The sequence below is a fragment of the Haematobia irritans genome, chromosome 4 (genome assembly GCF_050003625.1).
Source record: "Haematobia irritans isolate KBUSLIRL chromosome 4, ASM5000362v1, whole genome shotgun sequence".
In the NCBI taxonomy this organism is placed as follows: domain Eukaryota; kingdom Metazoa; phylum Arthropoda; class Insecta; order Diptera; family Muscidae; genus Haematobia; species Haematobia irritans.
In genome coordinates this window covers 206,545,563-206,561,840 of record NC_134400.1, presented here as the reverse complement: position 1 = coordinate 206,561,840, position 16,278 = coordinate 206,545,563, and the positions used below count along the sequence as shown (strand labels likewise).

Here is a 16,278-nt window from a genome sequence, read left to right as displayed (position 1 = left end):
AAAAAAAAATTGTATCTTCTATGGTACGCAAAAACGGCATAAGAATTCAGGAATTTTAAATATTTTTTTTTGTGCAGGATGGCGGTCCTGTGGGATACTATATATTAAATGAAGGGTGTATTCACTAGTCAACCACAGCCCACCAACATAAAAATATTTTTGCTAAGATTCATTCTTTCTTTTTTTTGCATGAAACAAAGACCTAGAATCTTTTAGAAACAAGAACAAAATTCTCATAAACAAAACAAAGCTGGGATTTTCTTAACCAAAAGCTGTTGATGATGATAATGATGGTGATAATCATCTTCAAAACTACATAGCTTATCAATAGAGAGGACCAATAGCTTTTGAAATCTTGTGTTTGGAAATCAGTTGTTTTTTGCACAAGCTACAGAACATACGCATCTTCGCTAGAAGCCACCTTTTTTATCCAATATGAAATCATTAATAGTGAGTGAGTCTGGATAGACCGGTAATTGAATGGGTGAAATCATTGAATGTTGTGTTTTTGGCAATAATTTCAGTTAATTTGTATAGTGGCAGGAGCCACAATTTATACCTCCCTGCAAATGGCTTATGGAGCAGCAATCACCAATGAGAAAGGCGAAACACAATTGCACTTTGAGTAGGTTTTGCATACATGAGAAAAATTTGACACCTTAATTTCTATTTGTTTTTATAATCCAATTACAGCTTCCATCAAGATAATGGCTATCAACGTGTCGAAGATATAAAATTCAACCAGACATCCACTGTGTCATCTTCTTCCAGTGAAAATGGCAAAGATACACATCCCGAAAAACCTGTCGAATTTCGTGGCGGTTATAGTTTCATTTCGGCCGATGGCTATGAATACACCGTTAAATATAAGGCCAATAAGAATGGCTTCCAGCCCTATGTAACAGCTCATAAATTGAAAGACATTCCTAAATAGATAATCCAATGTGCTATTGACTTTATTAAATGTTTTTGTTTTTTTATATACACCCTTTTCCAATGTATGGAAGCGGATATTATATGTTAAGTTAGTACAGATGTTTGCGACACCCAGAAGGAGGCGAGATAGGCAGATGATGTCTTTCAAAATAATACTCAGGGCCGACCCCTTAAGTCGATATCCCAGAAAACCCTAATCGACTTAAAATTTGGCACAAGTATGTGTCTTGGGTCAGAATCGAGTCTTATGTCTGTTTGGCTGAAGTCTTAAGATATAGAATACATATATACTTTTCGCCCGATATGACCCAGAGGTCAGAGTTTTACTTTGCACAAGTTAGTATCGTTAGTGTGCTAGTGTTGGTTGAAATCGGTTCAGTTCAGATTTAGATATATTTTCCATGTATATCTTTCGCTCTTATGACCACAGAGTTTAATTTGAGATATAGCTTCCATTATAATATTTATATATTATATAGATTTGTGGAAAGTGGTGAAAAATCTCATGTTTTACATCCATTGAGACAAATATGGCTATAATACCAACATTTTACCGCCGATCCTAACGAGGTTACAATCCAAATGATTTGACTTGTTATAAAGAACACATATTTAACATCCAATTTGAGTATCTCAAATTTGATCCAAATAAGTTCAGATTTAGAACAAATTCCTATTTGGCAATATTACCCATCACCTCAAACATGTTTTAAGAGCAAAATGTTATTTTTGGGTGGTGACCATGTAACATGGTTTTCGTTTTCATTATTTTCTCGGAAATCATGTATCTGATTTCGGCAAGCAGGTTATATTTGACGAGAAAATAACATTTTAGTGACAAACATGTTACATGGTCACCATACAAAAATAACATTTTGCTCTTGAAACATTTTTGAGGTGATCATATTCCTTCTCTGCGTGTAATGTCATACTTTCAACAGAATCGGTTAATATTTAGATAAAGCTCCGATTTGTGTAAATATCGGCCAGTTTGGCCAAATATTGTCCCAAAACCCATAATTCGCCCCTGCCAAGTAGAAAAAATCTAAAAATTACTTCCATATTTTTCTTGTACTCTTTCCTTTGGAATTTTAAGTCTAGCATCTTAATATGAAATTTTCCAAGAATAACTTCGCTGTCTTTATTTGCTACAAAAGAAAGCCACTTTCCATTCAAATTTAGATATAACTCCCATACAAACATCCATTGCTTGATACGCACCTATAGTATTGTGTATGATCACATATAAGCTATATATATTCCCGAATCGAATCAGATTAAACTGTAGGGTATTATATACCATAAATTTCCCCTGGAGTACGTTTATTTGACTTCAGGCGACAAATTTATCTCTACGGGTTTCATAAATAATATTAAGAGAGTAAAATCGAGTATTTATAAAAGTATTAAGTGTTCTCCCAATCGGTTCAGATTTGGGAATATAAATATTTTATATACTCGTATATAAAAAATAGCTTCAAATGGTATGGTAAAAAGGCGGCCTGCCGTCGGGCGGGTTTATGATATAATTTCCTGTTCTTGCTAAGTAGGTAATCTGTGAGTTCGTCATCTCTTATTCGTATTCTGATTGGAATTTAGACTAATTAATTCATAACATTATTAAAAAGTAAGCCAAACGGAATATTCCAGCCTATTTTGTTGCTGTGGTTTTAACCTAAAAAACTGATTTGTGTTCATCGAGCCGGTATGAGTAGTACACCATTTCCCAAGAGGCCATAGCATCTGGAAAATTGGGTACATTTTTAAGCGACTGGATATTCCTGGGAACCGAATTTTATTTATCTCCTACCATAAAAAAATATCTATAGAGAAAGCAAACAGCAAACAAGCGTAGTTGAAAACGTTATTGATATTTTCTTTTTATACCCTCCACCATAGGATGGGGGTATATTAACTTTGTCATTCCGTTTGTAACACATCGAAATATTGCTCTAAAACCCCATAAAATATATTCTGGGTCGTGGTGAAATTCTGAGTCGATCTGAGCATGTCCGTCCGTCTGTCTGTTGAAATCACGCTAACTTCCGAACGAAACAAGCTATCGACTTGAAACTTGGCACAAGTAGCTGTTATTGATGTAGGTCGGATGGTATTGCAAATGGGCCATATCGGTCCACTCGATTTTACTCTCTTATAGCCCCCATATCAACGGACTCCCAAATTTGGCTTGCGATTGCTCTAAGAGACCAAAAATTGGTCCATATCGGTCCATAATTACATATAGCCCCCATATAAACCGATCCCCCGATTTGGCTTGCGGAGCCTCTAAGAGAAGCAAATTTCATCCGATCCGGCTGAAATTTGTTACATGGTGTTGGTATCTGTTCTCTAATGACCATGCAAAAATTGGTCCACATCGGTCCATAATTACATATAGCCCCCATTTAAACCGATCCCCAGATTTGACCTCCGGAGCCTCTTGGAGGAGAAAAAATCATCCGATCCGGTTGAAATTTGGTACGTGGTGTTAGTATATGGTCTCTAACAAACACGCAAGAAGTGGTCCATATCGGTCCATAATTACATATATATATATATACCGATCCCCCGATCGGAGCCTCTAAGAGAACCAAATTTCATCCGATCCGGCTGAAATTTGGTACATGGTGTTGGTATATGCTCTCTAATGACCATGCAAAAGTTGATCCACATCGGCCCATATGTATATATGGTATGGGGGCTATCCCCAGATTTGACCTCCGGAGCCTCTTAGAGGAGCAAAAGTCATCCGATCCGAGTGAAATTTGGTACGTGGTGTTATTGTCTCTAACAACGATGCCAAAAGTGGTCCATATCGGTCCATAATTATATATAGCCCTCATATAAGCCGATCCCCAGATTTGACCTCCGGAGCCTCTTAGAGGAGCAAAATTCATCCGATCCGGTTGAAATTTGGTACGTGGTGTTAGTATATGGTCTCTAACAACCATGCAAGAATTGGTCCATATCGGTCCATAATTATATATAGCCCCCATATAAATCGATCCCCAGATTTGTCCTCCGGAGACTCTTCGAGGAGTTAAATTCATCCGATCCGGTTGAAATTTGGAACATGGTGTTAGTATAAGGCCGCTTATAACCATGCCATAATTGGTCCATATCGGTCTATAGTTATATATAGCCGATCCCCAATCACACAAAAATTGGTCCATATCGGTTCATAATCATGGTTGCCAAAAATAATCTACCAAAATTTTATTTTTATAGAAAACATTGTCAAAATGTTATTTCTATAGAAAAATTTGTCAACATTTTATTTCTATAGAAAATTTTGTCAAAATTTTATTTCTATAGAAAATTTTGTCAAAATTTTATTTCTATAGAAAATTTTGTCAACATTTAATTTCTATAGAAAATTTTGTCAAAATTTTATTTCTATAGAAATTTTTGTCAAAATTTTATTTCTATAGAAAATTTTGTCAAAATTTTATTTCTATAGAAAATTTTATCAAAATTTTATCTCTATAGAAAATTTTATCAAAATTTTATTTCTATAGAAAATTTTTTCCAAATTTTACTTCTATAGAAAATGTTGCCAAAATTTTATTTCTATAGAAACTTTAATCTTAATTATATACGTATTTAATCGGTCTTTTTTAGTTTAATTTATACCACGTATGGACTATGTGGTATATATTACGGTGTTAGGAAGTTTTAAGATACCTTGCCATCGGCAAGCGTTACCGCAACCCAAGTAATTCGATTGTGGATGACAGTCTTCAGTAGAAGTTTCTACGCAATCCATGGTGGAGGGTACATAAGCTTCGGCCTGGTCGAACTTACGGCCGCGTATACTTGTTTGAGCTTGAACTAATTTGGCTTAGAAGCAATTAATTTGACATGGGCTTTTCTTGCAAAAACTGCGAATTTTTATATATCATCTCAAAAGAAATTCTTGTGAAATGAAAAATATGCCCATATCTAGAGAGTATTTTTGTAATGACTTGAGACGAACTTTTAATTTTTTTTTGCTGGAAGCCCATATAGTCAAAATGTTTTTCGCGTCCAACAAATCCAAAAATTTGTTTTCTTTTATTTTTACGTGTTTTTGACGTCAATATAGCTCATGTATTAATAATTCAAATTCCTATTCATTAAAAATATTGAGTTACTTTTATTAGAAGAAAACAATTGATCTGTTGCGGAGCAACAACTATGTCTTGTGGTGAGTTCATGGTAATCAGTGACAACACTGCTACGGCCATAGTTGACTGTACTATGACGAATTAATGTGACAATTTGGCGCTGAATTGCAAACAACTTTGAGGAAAAAGTGTCGTTCCAACCTGATGATGTGTTCGCTCTTATTTCCCGCATCAGCGGTATCAAATAAGGCTTGCCAGATGGTCGGGATTCGCCTGGATTGTCCCGGAATTTCGTCTCCAGGAAGTGTCCCGAATCTTTAACAAAATTTGTCAAAAATCTCGGAATTTCAATTACTTGCAATCGAAATACTAATTTTATATTGGCCAGCTGTTAAACATTATTTCTAAAAAAAAAATTTTCTGAAGAATATTCAGAAACTGACATTGGCTATAGAAAATGGCACAAATATCATTGAAGAATATTTAGTACTTTAGTACTTTGCGAAATAAGCAAAGTTATGTCTATAATGCAAAATGTTCCTTTAAAAGAAAGAATCGTTTATGAACGCGAATCTACAGGCTTCTTCAAAACGGCAATTGTATATTTGGAAAAATATTTCGACTTTCAAAACTCAGCAACATTTGCAAAAAAAAAAAAAAAAAAAAAAACAAAATTGATATAAAAATTTTCGCTGCCATTTAGGAATTTGCAAGCCTGTTCACAATTATGAACTTTATCCCGACTACTGTGGCATTTATGCAAATTTAGAAAAATAAAGTGTTGAAATATACACAGAAAGAATTTCCGTAGTTAAACTAACACTAAATTTAACTTATTTTTATTGGAAAAAATTTATTTACTAGTAGTCGAAATTTTCCATAGCTTAATGAAATCTTACGTTTTTTAAGTATGTCTCAAAAATTTTATGAACTAAATGTGAGTATATGGGCCTTTTCGGAAACGCAGTGTTGCGCTGCAACTGCTGCGCATCACATTCATAATTGCAACATCCGGCAACACTGTAATCGTCATATGTTCTAAAATGCAACAATGTAGCATATGTTGCGCAAACGTAATAAAAAACACGCAGTATAAAAATGGCTGATGCAGAGAACGAGTAAGTATTAAAATTTTCAATTTAGTTTTTTTTTTTTTAATTATTATATGTTTATATAGTAAGAGCACGTTTGGATATGGAGGGCGACTTTGCGTCAGGTCGAAAAAAAATCTGTGTTATGGAGCAAAGTGGTCGACAAAATTAAGGAAAATAAACCTGATTTCACGCTCACGAAGGAGCAGACAAATAGGAAATTTATAAATATGCAAAGATAATGATTGACGACTTCAAAGTATCCCAAAACTTTTGGAATTCTTCGTATCGTCTTGCAAACTTGTTGCAGTATTAAATTTCGCTTTTTATACTTTAGATATCTTTTTTTCTGTAAATAACATAGATTTGACCCATTTGAAGAGTCATCTAATTCACACATAAAATGTATTATATACTTTTCCATTTGTGGTGTTTTTGCGTTCTAAATTGCAAACAAAATATGCAACAAAAAAGCAGCTGCAACAGCTGATCGGCAACAGCTGCGCAATAAAATCAATGTTGCGCAGCAGTTGCAGCGCAACACTGCGTTTCCGAAAAGGCCCTATAATTCAAGTACCGTACAAATAAGTTCAATATGAACTAAAACAAATGAAAATTTTCGTACGATTCCCAAAAATAGTAAGAATGAACTACTGTATGGTTAAAATGGTCATGATTTGGCGCCAATGATTTTCTTCTTTACTTTTAGTTCATTTTTTCTTCTATGAGATGATGTAATTTGGTGAACTGCAGTTAGAAAGTACAACAGGGCATTAACATTTCCTGGGTTTACAACGCTTTGTGGGAATCTCAAAATGTGGAGTAAAATTTAGTTCAATTTTCGTGCGTGGTAGTTCATTCTTCCTATAAAAAAGTTCACTTTTTTTCGGTGCATGTTTAATCCATCGCTTCTGCGCCAATTTTGCACCACTTCCGGATCCAAAAAGAACATTTTCACTACTTTTTGGCAACGCGTTTTTTGATGAGATGGAATATACGATTTTGATAATTCTAACTATTTATCTATCAGTGTAAAATGGTGCTTATCTTTGTTTTTTATCCTCTTGAAAAAATATCTGGGAATGGTGTAGTAATTGTGACAGCACATCTTTCTTCTTTTCTAAAAATACAGGTTTTGTTTCTCTAAAACAATAAAATCGGATGAGTAAGACAACGTAAATAGATCTGTAGATGATTTGCATAAATTTTAGAGTGAAATCGTTTTTATCCCCTACTTGGTTTATAGGAATAATTTTACGATAAATTTAACGGTGTTTGGTTCGTAAATAATAAACGACCGTTTAGGAAATGAAAGTGCTTCCATGTAGTAAACAAGTATTAATTGTGTTCACACCTTGTTGAATAGGCAGGGGAGGATTTGTTAGGCACAGTGGTTTATAAATTTACTGCTTGTAATTGTTAAATTGGTAAAAAGCCAATAGGCAAAACTATGTAAATAAGTTCTGAAATACTAGTCCTTAAAGCCCATATTAAATGATGAACTCAATGATCAACTCAATGTTGAACAGAATTCCCTACTAAGTCAACTTTGCTCCTCCTGATTTTGCACACAAAAACAAATTTTTTGAATTTTTTAATGATTTTAGTATTTATAGCGAGTCAAAAATGTGGCTTCTTAAAATAAATCCATTCTTTAAGAAGCTACCCTGTAGGAAGTCTGGGGACATGTGTCTCTATGTCACCACTTTTGTCAACTATTATGGTGACATTGTCGATAATTTGTCTACAAATATTTCTCTGGCTTTAATTTGTAGAGAAATTTATGACAAATGAGAGTCAATGCTTCTTCTTCCTTTTCATTGTTTCGCTTTTTTGGTTGTGAAAACACGTGGTATCGCAATAATTGGACAATAGTTTAAAAAGAAAAGTGAGTTTTATAAGTGAATTAAAAAAATTAATAAAAGAAATTACAAAAGACTTGTGAAAAAACAATTAAAATTGTACAAGGATAGATCTACATTGTCAGTTTAGAAATTACAATTATGACAGGTTATTCAAAGAAAAACATGTTTTCTTAATTTCATAAAAAAAACCCTCAACCAAATATGCAAAATCCTCAACATAAATCTTAGTTTATATTACAAGGTTTGCCTCGTAAATCTACACCCTCTAAAAAATCGCTTCTGTAACATATACCCCAAATACATTTTGCTTCAAACATATATATTTTCAGGATTGGTCCAAACAAAATATTGTTTGTAGTGTTCAAACATATTATGTTTCACCCTATAGCATGCACTGGTAGAAAAAAATGTTAATGAAATTTTCTTTGTGTGGATATATTCTTAAGGCGCCAATTGGTTACTTCCATTATTTTGAGTTCCAAACATATAATTTTTACACCCAAACATATGAAAAACAGTCTTTTTCGTCCGTGTAGTGGTGTTTTTTTACCAGTAATTTCATTTTGTGATTTACTGCACATGCTTTTATTTTACTTTGGACCCCATTCAACTCATATTTGGAATTTAGTGTTCCTTTAACTCCATATCAAGATCATGTTCCTAAGAAAAGAAAACTCGTATTTCAGTGTAATTATAAGGTTTTTATACCCTGCGCCACACTGTGGAACAGGGTATTATAAGTTCACAGAAAAAAAAATTCCGTAGTTAAACTAACGCTAAATTGAACTTATTTTTATTGGACAAAAAATTATTTGCTTGTAGTTAAATTTTATTATTTTTATCGAAATTTTCCACAGCATAATGAAATCTTACTTTTTTAAGTATGTATCAAAAATTTTTTGAACTAAACGTGAAAGTTCAATGACCGTACTCAAAGTTCAATATGAACTAAAACAAATGAAAATTTTCGTACGATTCCCAAAAATGAACTGCCGTTAAAAAGTACAACAGGGCATTAAAATTTCCTGGTTTTAACAACGCTTTGTGGAAATCTCAAAATGTAGAGTAAAATTTAGTTCAGTTTTCGTTCGTGGTAGTTCATTCTTCCTATAAAACAGTTCACTTTATTTTTAGTGTTAGTGCAAATGTTTGCAATACCCAGAAGGAGAAGAGATAGACACATGGTCTCTTTGGCAATAATGCTCAGGGTGGATCCCTGAGTCGATCTAGCCATGTCCGTCTGTCCGTCCGTCTGTCTGTGAACACATTTTTGTGATCAAAGTCTAGGTCGCAGTTTTAGTCCAATCGACTTCAAGAGAAAAAAAACCTGTAACAAAATTAACTATTTGAATCACTGTACGCTCGCTTTAGTGAGTAATAAATTAAATTAATGTTGTTGCTCGTCATGTTTACTATAAATAAATAATATTAAAGATGTTCAACATAGGGTAGAGCCAAGTTCTCTGCCTTCTCCGTTATTTACATTTCCTTAATAGCTAGACTTGATTAGGGTCGAGTTTGTGTTATATGTAAGTCTTTCGTTGAAAGAATATGATTACAACCAAGATGTGACTAATCAATTTTAAATAAAAAAACATACAAAATAAAAAACAATACACCTAAGATTCGAGATCATATGAAAATGAGCATATTTCATCAATTAGATGTTGACTTTTTATCTTGAATTCATATAATATCATGGGGTAAATTATACAAACTAGACTAGAATCAAACTAGAATATTCATCTATTTGTTATTGAAACCACTGTATGGTCACTTTATTTATTAATAAAACTAATGTTATTCTCTCTCTCTCTCTCTTTTCTCTCATTTACCTCTTTTAGCCATTAGTGAGTTTGTGCCTTAAGTCTTTCGTTTTAAGAGGTATTTACTACAACCAATTGATGGCGAAACAGCACTAAATTGTAAAAAACAAAAATGTTAAATTAAAGCTTATTGTCTTAAGGCAATTGTTTAACTACACCTGTTTCATATTGTTATAACATTTATTAGGGTGTCTGTGGACCACCGATTAAATCTTTTGTTATAGGTTTAGTAAAATGAATAACCTATTGTAATTCTTGCTTTACAAAAATCAGTGGTGTCAGTCTCATTTATTAGATACTCATTTGGAATACAATTTTTATACCTTAGTAAGAACGTTTAGTAGGGGAATACACACAAACAATTTTTTCTGATGCAATCACGAAATTAATTGATCCAATTAATTTTTTAATTGAAATGTCTTCAATAACAGAAATGATAGTATCAATTAAAAATAGTATCAATTTACATATTTATATTTATAATATATTAAATTTTTATAATGAAACTTCGAAATGTGGGTTATTAAAGATTTACAGTCAGAAACAGTGCTTAATATAAACGAAATGGACTGAGCTCTTGGATAAAATATTACATTTTTATTGCAAAAATAACAATTTTGTAACAAAAAACTGTTTTTGGATAAAAGTTTGAAATTTTGGAAGGAATTCAAAAACTCTAAAAAAGAAGAACGTGGAGTCGAGTATAAACATATGTTACATAAATAATTATATAATATACACATACATTTATTTAGGCGTGAACAGCTTTTTACTAGCATTTAACACCATTTTAAATTCATTTAAAACTTATCGTGTTGTGTACTTATTTTCTTTTTTACCTTTAAAGCCGATATTAAGTCGGGATTATCGCTCTAAAATGACCCTAATTTGCCTTTTACTTTTTTTAATAATTAATTTTAAAGTAAATAAACTTTTTCAATTGTTTTAGCTGCAAAACTCGAACATAATGCCCGCTTTTATTTTTGAAGGTGTCCGTCAACTCCTCTTGGACTACTTATAAATAAAGAGGAACTAAATTTTGTTTTTATACATTTTACTGTTTCCTCCTTTTTTCATTTTACATTATTGTGTTTAAAAAGTCCCAACTCTAACAAGTGTAAGTTCGTAAGTTCGGCCAGGCCGAATCTTATGTACCCTCCACCATGGATTGCGTAGAAACTTCTACGAAAGACTGTCATCCACAATCGAATTACTTGGGTTGCGGTATCTTAAATCGTTTACCAAATTGTGAGTTAGTACATACGTGGTATATATTAGACAAAAAAGGTAAGTGTAGGTAAGTCTACAAATAATTACGAATCGATATGGAATTTTGCACGGTACGAAGGAGCCAGAATTGAAATATGGGGGTCGCTTATATGGGGGCTACATACAATTATTGATATGGACTAATTTTTGTGTGATTGGGGATCGATTTATCTGAGGGCTATATATAACTATAGACCGAGATGGACCTAGTTATGCATGGTTGTTAACGGTCATATACTAGCACAATGTACCAAATTTCAACTGACTCGGATGAAATTTGCTCCTCCAAGAGGCTCCAAAACCAAATCTCAGGATCGGTTTATATGGGGGCTATATATGATTATGGACCGATATGGACCACTTTTGGCATCATATACTACCACCACGTACAAATTTCAACCAGATCGGATGAATTTTGCTTCTCCAAAAGGCACCGGAGGTCAAATCTGGGGATCGGTTTATATGGGTGCTATATATAATTATGGACTGATATGAACCAATTCCTGCATGGTTGTTGGATACCATATACTAACATCACGTACCAAATTTCAACCGAATCGGATGAATTTTGCTCTTCGAAGGGGCTCCGGAGGTCAAATCTGGGGATCGGTTTATATGGGGGCTATATATAATTAAAGACCGATTTCGACCAATTTTTGCATGGCCATTAGAGACCGTATACTTAGACCATGTACCAAATTTCAGCCGAATCGGATGAAATTTGCTTCTCTTAGAGGCTCCGCAAGCCAAATCTGGGGATCGGTTTATATGGGGGCTGTATATAATTATTGACTGATGTGGACCAATTTTTGCATAGTTGTTAGAGACCATATACTAACACCATGTACCAAATTTCAGCCGGATCGGATGAAATTTGCTTCTCTTAGAGGCTCCGAAAGCCAAATCGGGGGATCGGTTTATATGGGGGCTATATATAATTATGGACCGATGCGGACCAATTTTATACGTAAAAGTGGACTGATATGGCCATACCATCCGACCTACATCAATAACAACTACTTGTGCCAAGTTTCAAGTCGATAGCTTCTTTCGTTCGGAAGGTAGCGTGATTTCAACAGACGGACGGACGGACATGCTCAAATCGACTCAGAATTTCACCACGACCCAGAATATACTTTATGGGGTCTTAGAGCAATTTTTTTAATTTCCTTTGCCTGAATAGTTAGACGTACTCCTCGTACGTTCCGATTTCTTTTAACGAACCAAGAAAAAATTGTGCCCATAATGCCAACATAATAAACAAAACACATGTCCACACATATACATAAAATGCTGCTCTCACGGCGAAAACATATGCTGTTTGTTTTTCAAATGTCTATTCTCTTGGTTTCGAAGGTCTATTCTCGTTACTCCGAATACTCATTCTAATATTCAAATTTAATAATATTAAAACTTAAACATATCAAATTTTTGGCCTTATCAGTTAACAGTTTTCCGCCTTAACAGTTTTCCGAAACAACATACAAGCTGTTACACAGAAATTGTTCTCTTTTGGTTCTCTCGCTGTGTTATATTGATATCTTTCGTCAACCCTCCCGGTTTCCATCTCTATTTCTTTCTCTATACTCTCTCTGTCGCTCTTTGAATAAAATATCACAACATATATATGTTTACTCGAAATTTATAAATTTATATATGTTTACATTCACACATATTATTTTTATGAAACATTCATGCCCCAAACATAATATATTCTAACATATTAACATATGTGACCCAAACATTTTGTGTTAGTTTAGGAACATTACATGTTTGCACTTGAATATATTGTGTTTAAAAAGTGTGCCCGAAACACATTTTGTTTATATCGGAACATATAAAAAAACATATTTTTCTAACAGTGTAGAATCCGTGGACACCCCTGTAGTGTAGAATCCGTGGACACCTCTTGGATATCCTAAGAGCAATATTGCATCGTACCACCCTTTTATTGGTTGTCTTGGATACCATATAGTTTGAAATGTGATATATTTTTTTAAGCCTTACATATTACTGTTATGGAGTTTCTGCCTTAAGTCTTTCGTTTCAAAAGGTTTTTGCTACAATCAAATTAAAAAATCATGACAAAAATTAAAAAAAAAAAACATTTAAGACTCATTGTTTATCTATTTCTGTTGCATATTGTTACAACATGTATTAGGGTGGTACATACATTAGATTAAATAGCAATATTTTGTTATAGATTCATTAAAACTAATAACCTCCCAGCAGAAAAAGCGTCTCCAAAAGAGTTATGAAAATATTCTTTTTGGATCCGGAAGTGGTGCAAAATTGACGCAAAAGCGATGAATTTAACATGGGCTTGTCATAGAAAGGAAGTCCTCCATTTCAACAGCCGTTGCACTGAACTTGCATCACTTCTTTAGGTGTGAACCGAATTCAATGTTTTGGATGTGAATTAAAAAATTCTGTGATATTTTGTCAAATAAATAATTTTTATAATTTTTTATAATTTTTAATGGATTCTAACGCTTGTCGGAAACGTTTGACCTCAAATATCCTATTTGAAACAAAAAAGTTAAAATTACACATTAAAAGCATGAAAAAACCAAGTTATAAAAAATTTAGTTAAAAGAGCTTCCTGGGTAGTTAAAATAAAGAACATCATTGGGAGTGTATCCTCTGGAAGTGCTTTTAATATTGTGCCTTTGGAAGAACTTCCAAATTTTTTTGCTGGGAAGCGTTTATAAAAATTTTATTTTTTTATAGGTAGTTTGAAACAGACTACACGATCGGTCTCTACTTAAGATAGTGAAGTTAAAGGGTATATAATGCTTCTGAAGTAAATCTTAACCTCCGAAACCAGTTTAGTAGGATCAGTCCTTATGCAAATCAACATGAACCAGTCTTGACAATCTCTTAAGCATGCGGACAGTGATCAGTAAGGAACAAGTATATACGGCCGTAAGTTCGGCCAGGCCGAAGCTTATGTACCCTCCATCATGGATTGCGTAGAAACTTCATCTAAACACTGCCATCCACAATCGAATTACTTAAGTTGCGGAAACGCTTGCCGATGGCAAGGTATCTTAAAACCTCCTAACACCATCTTCTAAATTGTATGTAAGTTCATACGTGGTATATATTAAATCAAAAAACATCGATCCAATACGTATATAATTCAGTTTGACAAAGTAGACATAAAATTTTGACAAAATTTTCTACAGATATAAAATTTTAACAAAATTTTCTATAGAAATAAAATTTTTACAAAATTTTCTATAGAAATAAAAATTTTGACAAAATTTTCTATAGAAAAAAAATTTTGACAAAAATTTCTACAGAAATAAAATTTTAACAAAATTTTCTATAGAAATAAACTTTTGACAAAATTTTCTATAGAAATAAAATCTTGGTAGACTATTTTTGGGTCGAGTGGCCGAACCGAATAAAATTTGAACAAAATTTTCTATAGAAATAAAATTTTGACAAAATTTTTTATAGAAATAAAATTTTGACAATGATGAAAATTTTATTATGAACCGAATAAAATTTTAACAAAATTTTCTCTAGAAATAAAATTTTGACAAAATTTTCTATAGAAATAAAATTTTGGTAGATCATTTCTGGCTCTAGTGGTAACCATGATTATGAACCGATATGGACCAATTTTTGTGTGATTGGACCAATTTTGGTATGGTTGTTAGCGACCATATACTAACACCACGTGCCTAATTTGAACCGGATCGGATGAATTTTGCTCCTCCAAGAGGCTCCGGAGGTCAGACTTCGCAAGCCAAATCTGGGGATCGGTTTATATGGGGGCTATATATAATTATGAACCGATGTGGACCAATTTTTGCATGGTTGTTATAGACCATATGCCAACATCATGTACCAAATTTCAGCCGGATCGGATGAAATTTGCTTCTCTTTGAGGCTCCGCAAGCCAAATCTGGGGATCGGTTTATATGGGGGCTATATATAATTATGGACCGATGTGGACCAATTTTTGCATGATTGGTAGAGACCATATGCCAACATAATGTACCAAATTTCAGCCGGATCGGATGAAATTTTCTTCTCTTTGAGGCTCCGCAAGCCAAATCTGGGATCGGTTTATATGGGGGCTATATATAATTATGGACCGATGTGAACCCATTTTTGCATGGTTGTAAGAGACCATATACCAACACCATGTACGAAATTTCAGCCGGATCGGATGAAATTTGCTTCTCTTTTAGGCTCCGCAAGCCAAATCTGGGGATCGGTTTATATGGGGGCTATATATAAAATTATGGACCGATGTGGACCAATTTTTGCATGGTTGTTAGAGACCATATACCAACACCATATACCAAATTTCAGCCGGATCGGATGAAATATGCTTCTGTTAGAGGCTCCACAAGCCAAATCTGAGGGTCCCTTTATATGGGGGCTATACGTAAAAGTGGACCGATATGGCCCATTTTCAATACCATCTGACCTACATCGATAACAACTACTTGTGCCAAGTTTCAAGTCGATAGCTTGTTTCGTTCGGAAGTTAGCGTGATTTCAACAGACGGACGGACGGACGGACGGACATGCTTAGATCGACTCAGAATTTCACCACGACCCAGAATATATATACTTTATGGGGTCTTAGAGCAATATTTCGATGTGTTACAAACGGAATGACAAAGTTAATATACACCCATCCTATGATGGAGGGTATAAAAACAATTGCAATATGTTGAACAAAATATTTTTCTTATAATTGTATTTAAGTAAATGTGAGATTTTAATAACAAGAGTGTGTTAGATTTATTTATATAATGAATATTTAAAAATTTCGATATACTGGAATATCTGAACCAGTCCTGTGATAGGTCCGTCAGTGACAATTTACATTGATTTCTTGTAGGGAATGGTTAAAAATATTTTTAAACAAAACATAGTTAACACTCCGTGCTAGCTACCCTGTTTTTATATGGCCATTAAAAGTTCCTTGCTGATACTTTTGAAGCTCTTTCACAACTATAACAGGTTGGCAGATAAGTCCCCGGTCTGACACACAGATGGCGTCGCTAGTATTAAATGCATATTATTTTTATATAGTATCAACCTTCAAATGATTAGTGTCAAAATTTGACGTCTGTAAGTCAATTAGTTTGTGAGAGCGTCTTTTGTGAAGCAACTTTTGTTATTGTGAAAAAAATGGAAAAAAGGAATTTCGTGTTTT

General features: G+C 33.5%; 1 protein-coding gene across 1 annotated transcript; it reads left to right on the top strand.

Moving 5' to 3' along the window:
* Positions 1–346: 346 nt before the first annotated feature.
* On the top strand, positions 347–964 carry Cpr65Ay (Cuticular protein 65Ay). Its single transcript, XM_075305754.1, has 3 exons — positions 347–450; positions 525–625; positions 694–964. Exons 1-3 carry the CDS (start codon positions 436–438, stop codon positions 932–934), a joined length of 357 nt encoding a protein of 118 aa, XP_075161869.1. The 5' UTR covers positions 347–435; the 3' UTR covers positions 935–964.
* The last annotated feature ends 15,314 nt before the right edge of the window (positions 965–16,278 follow it).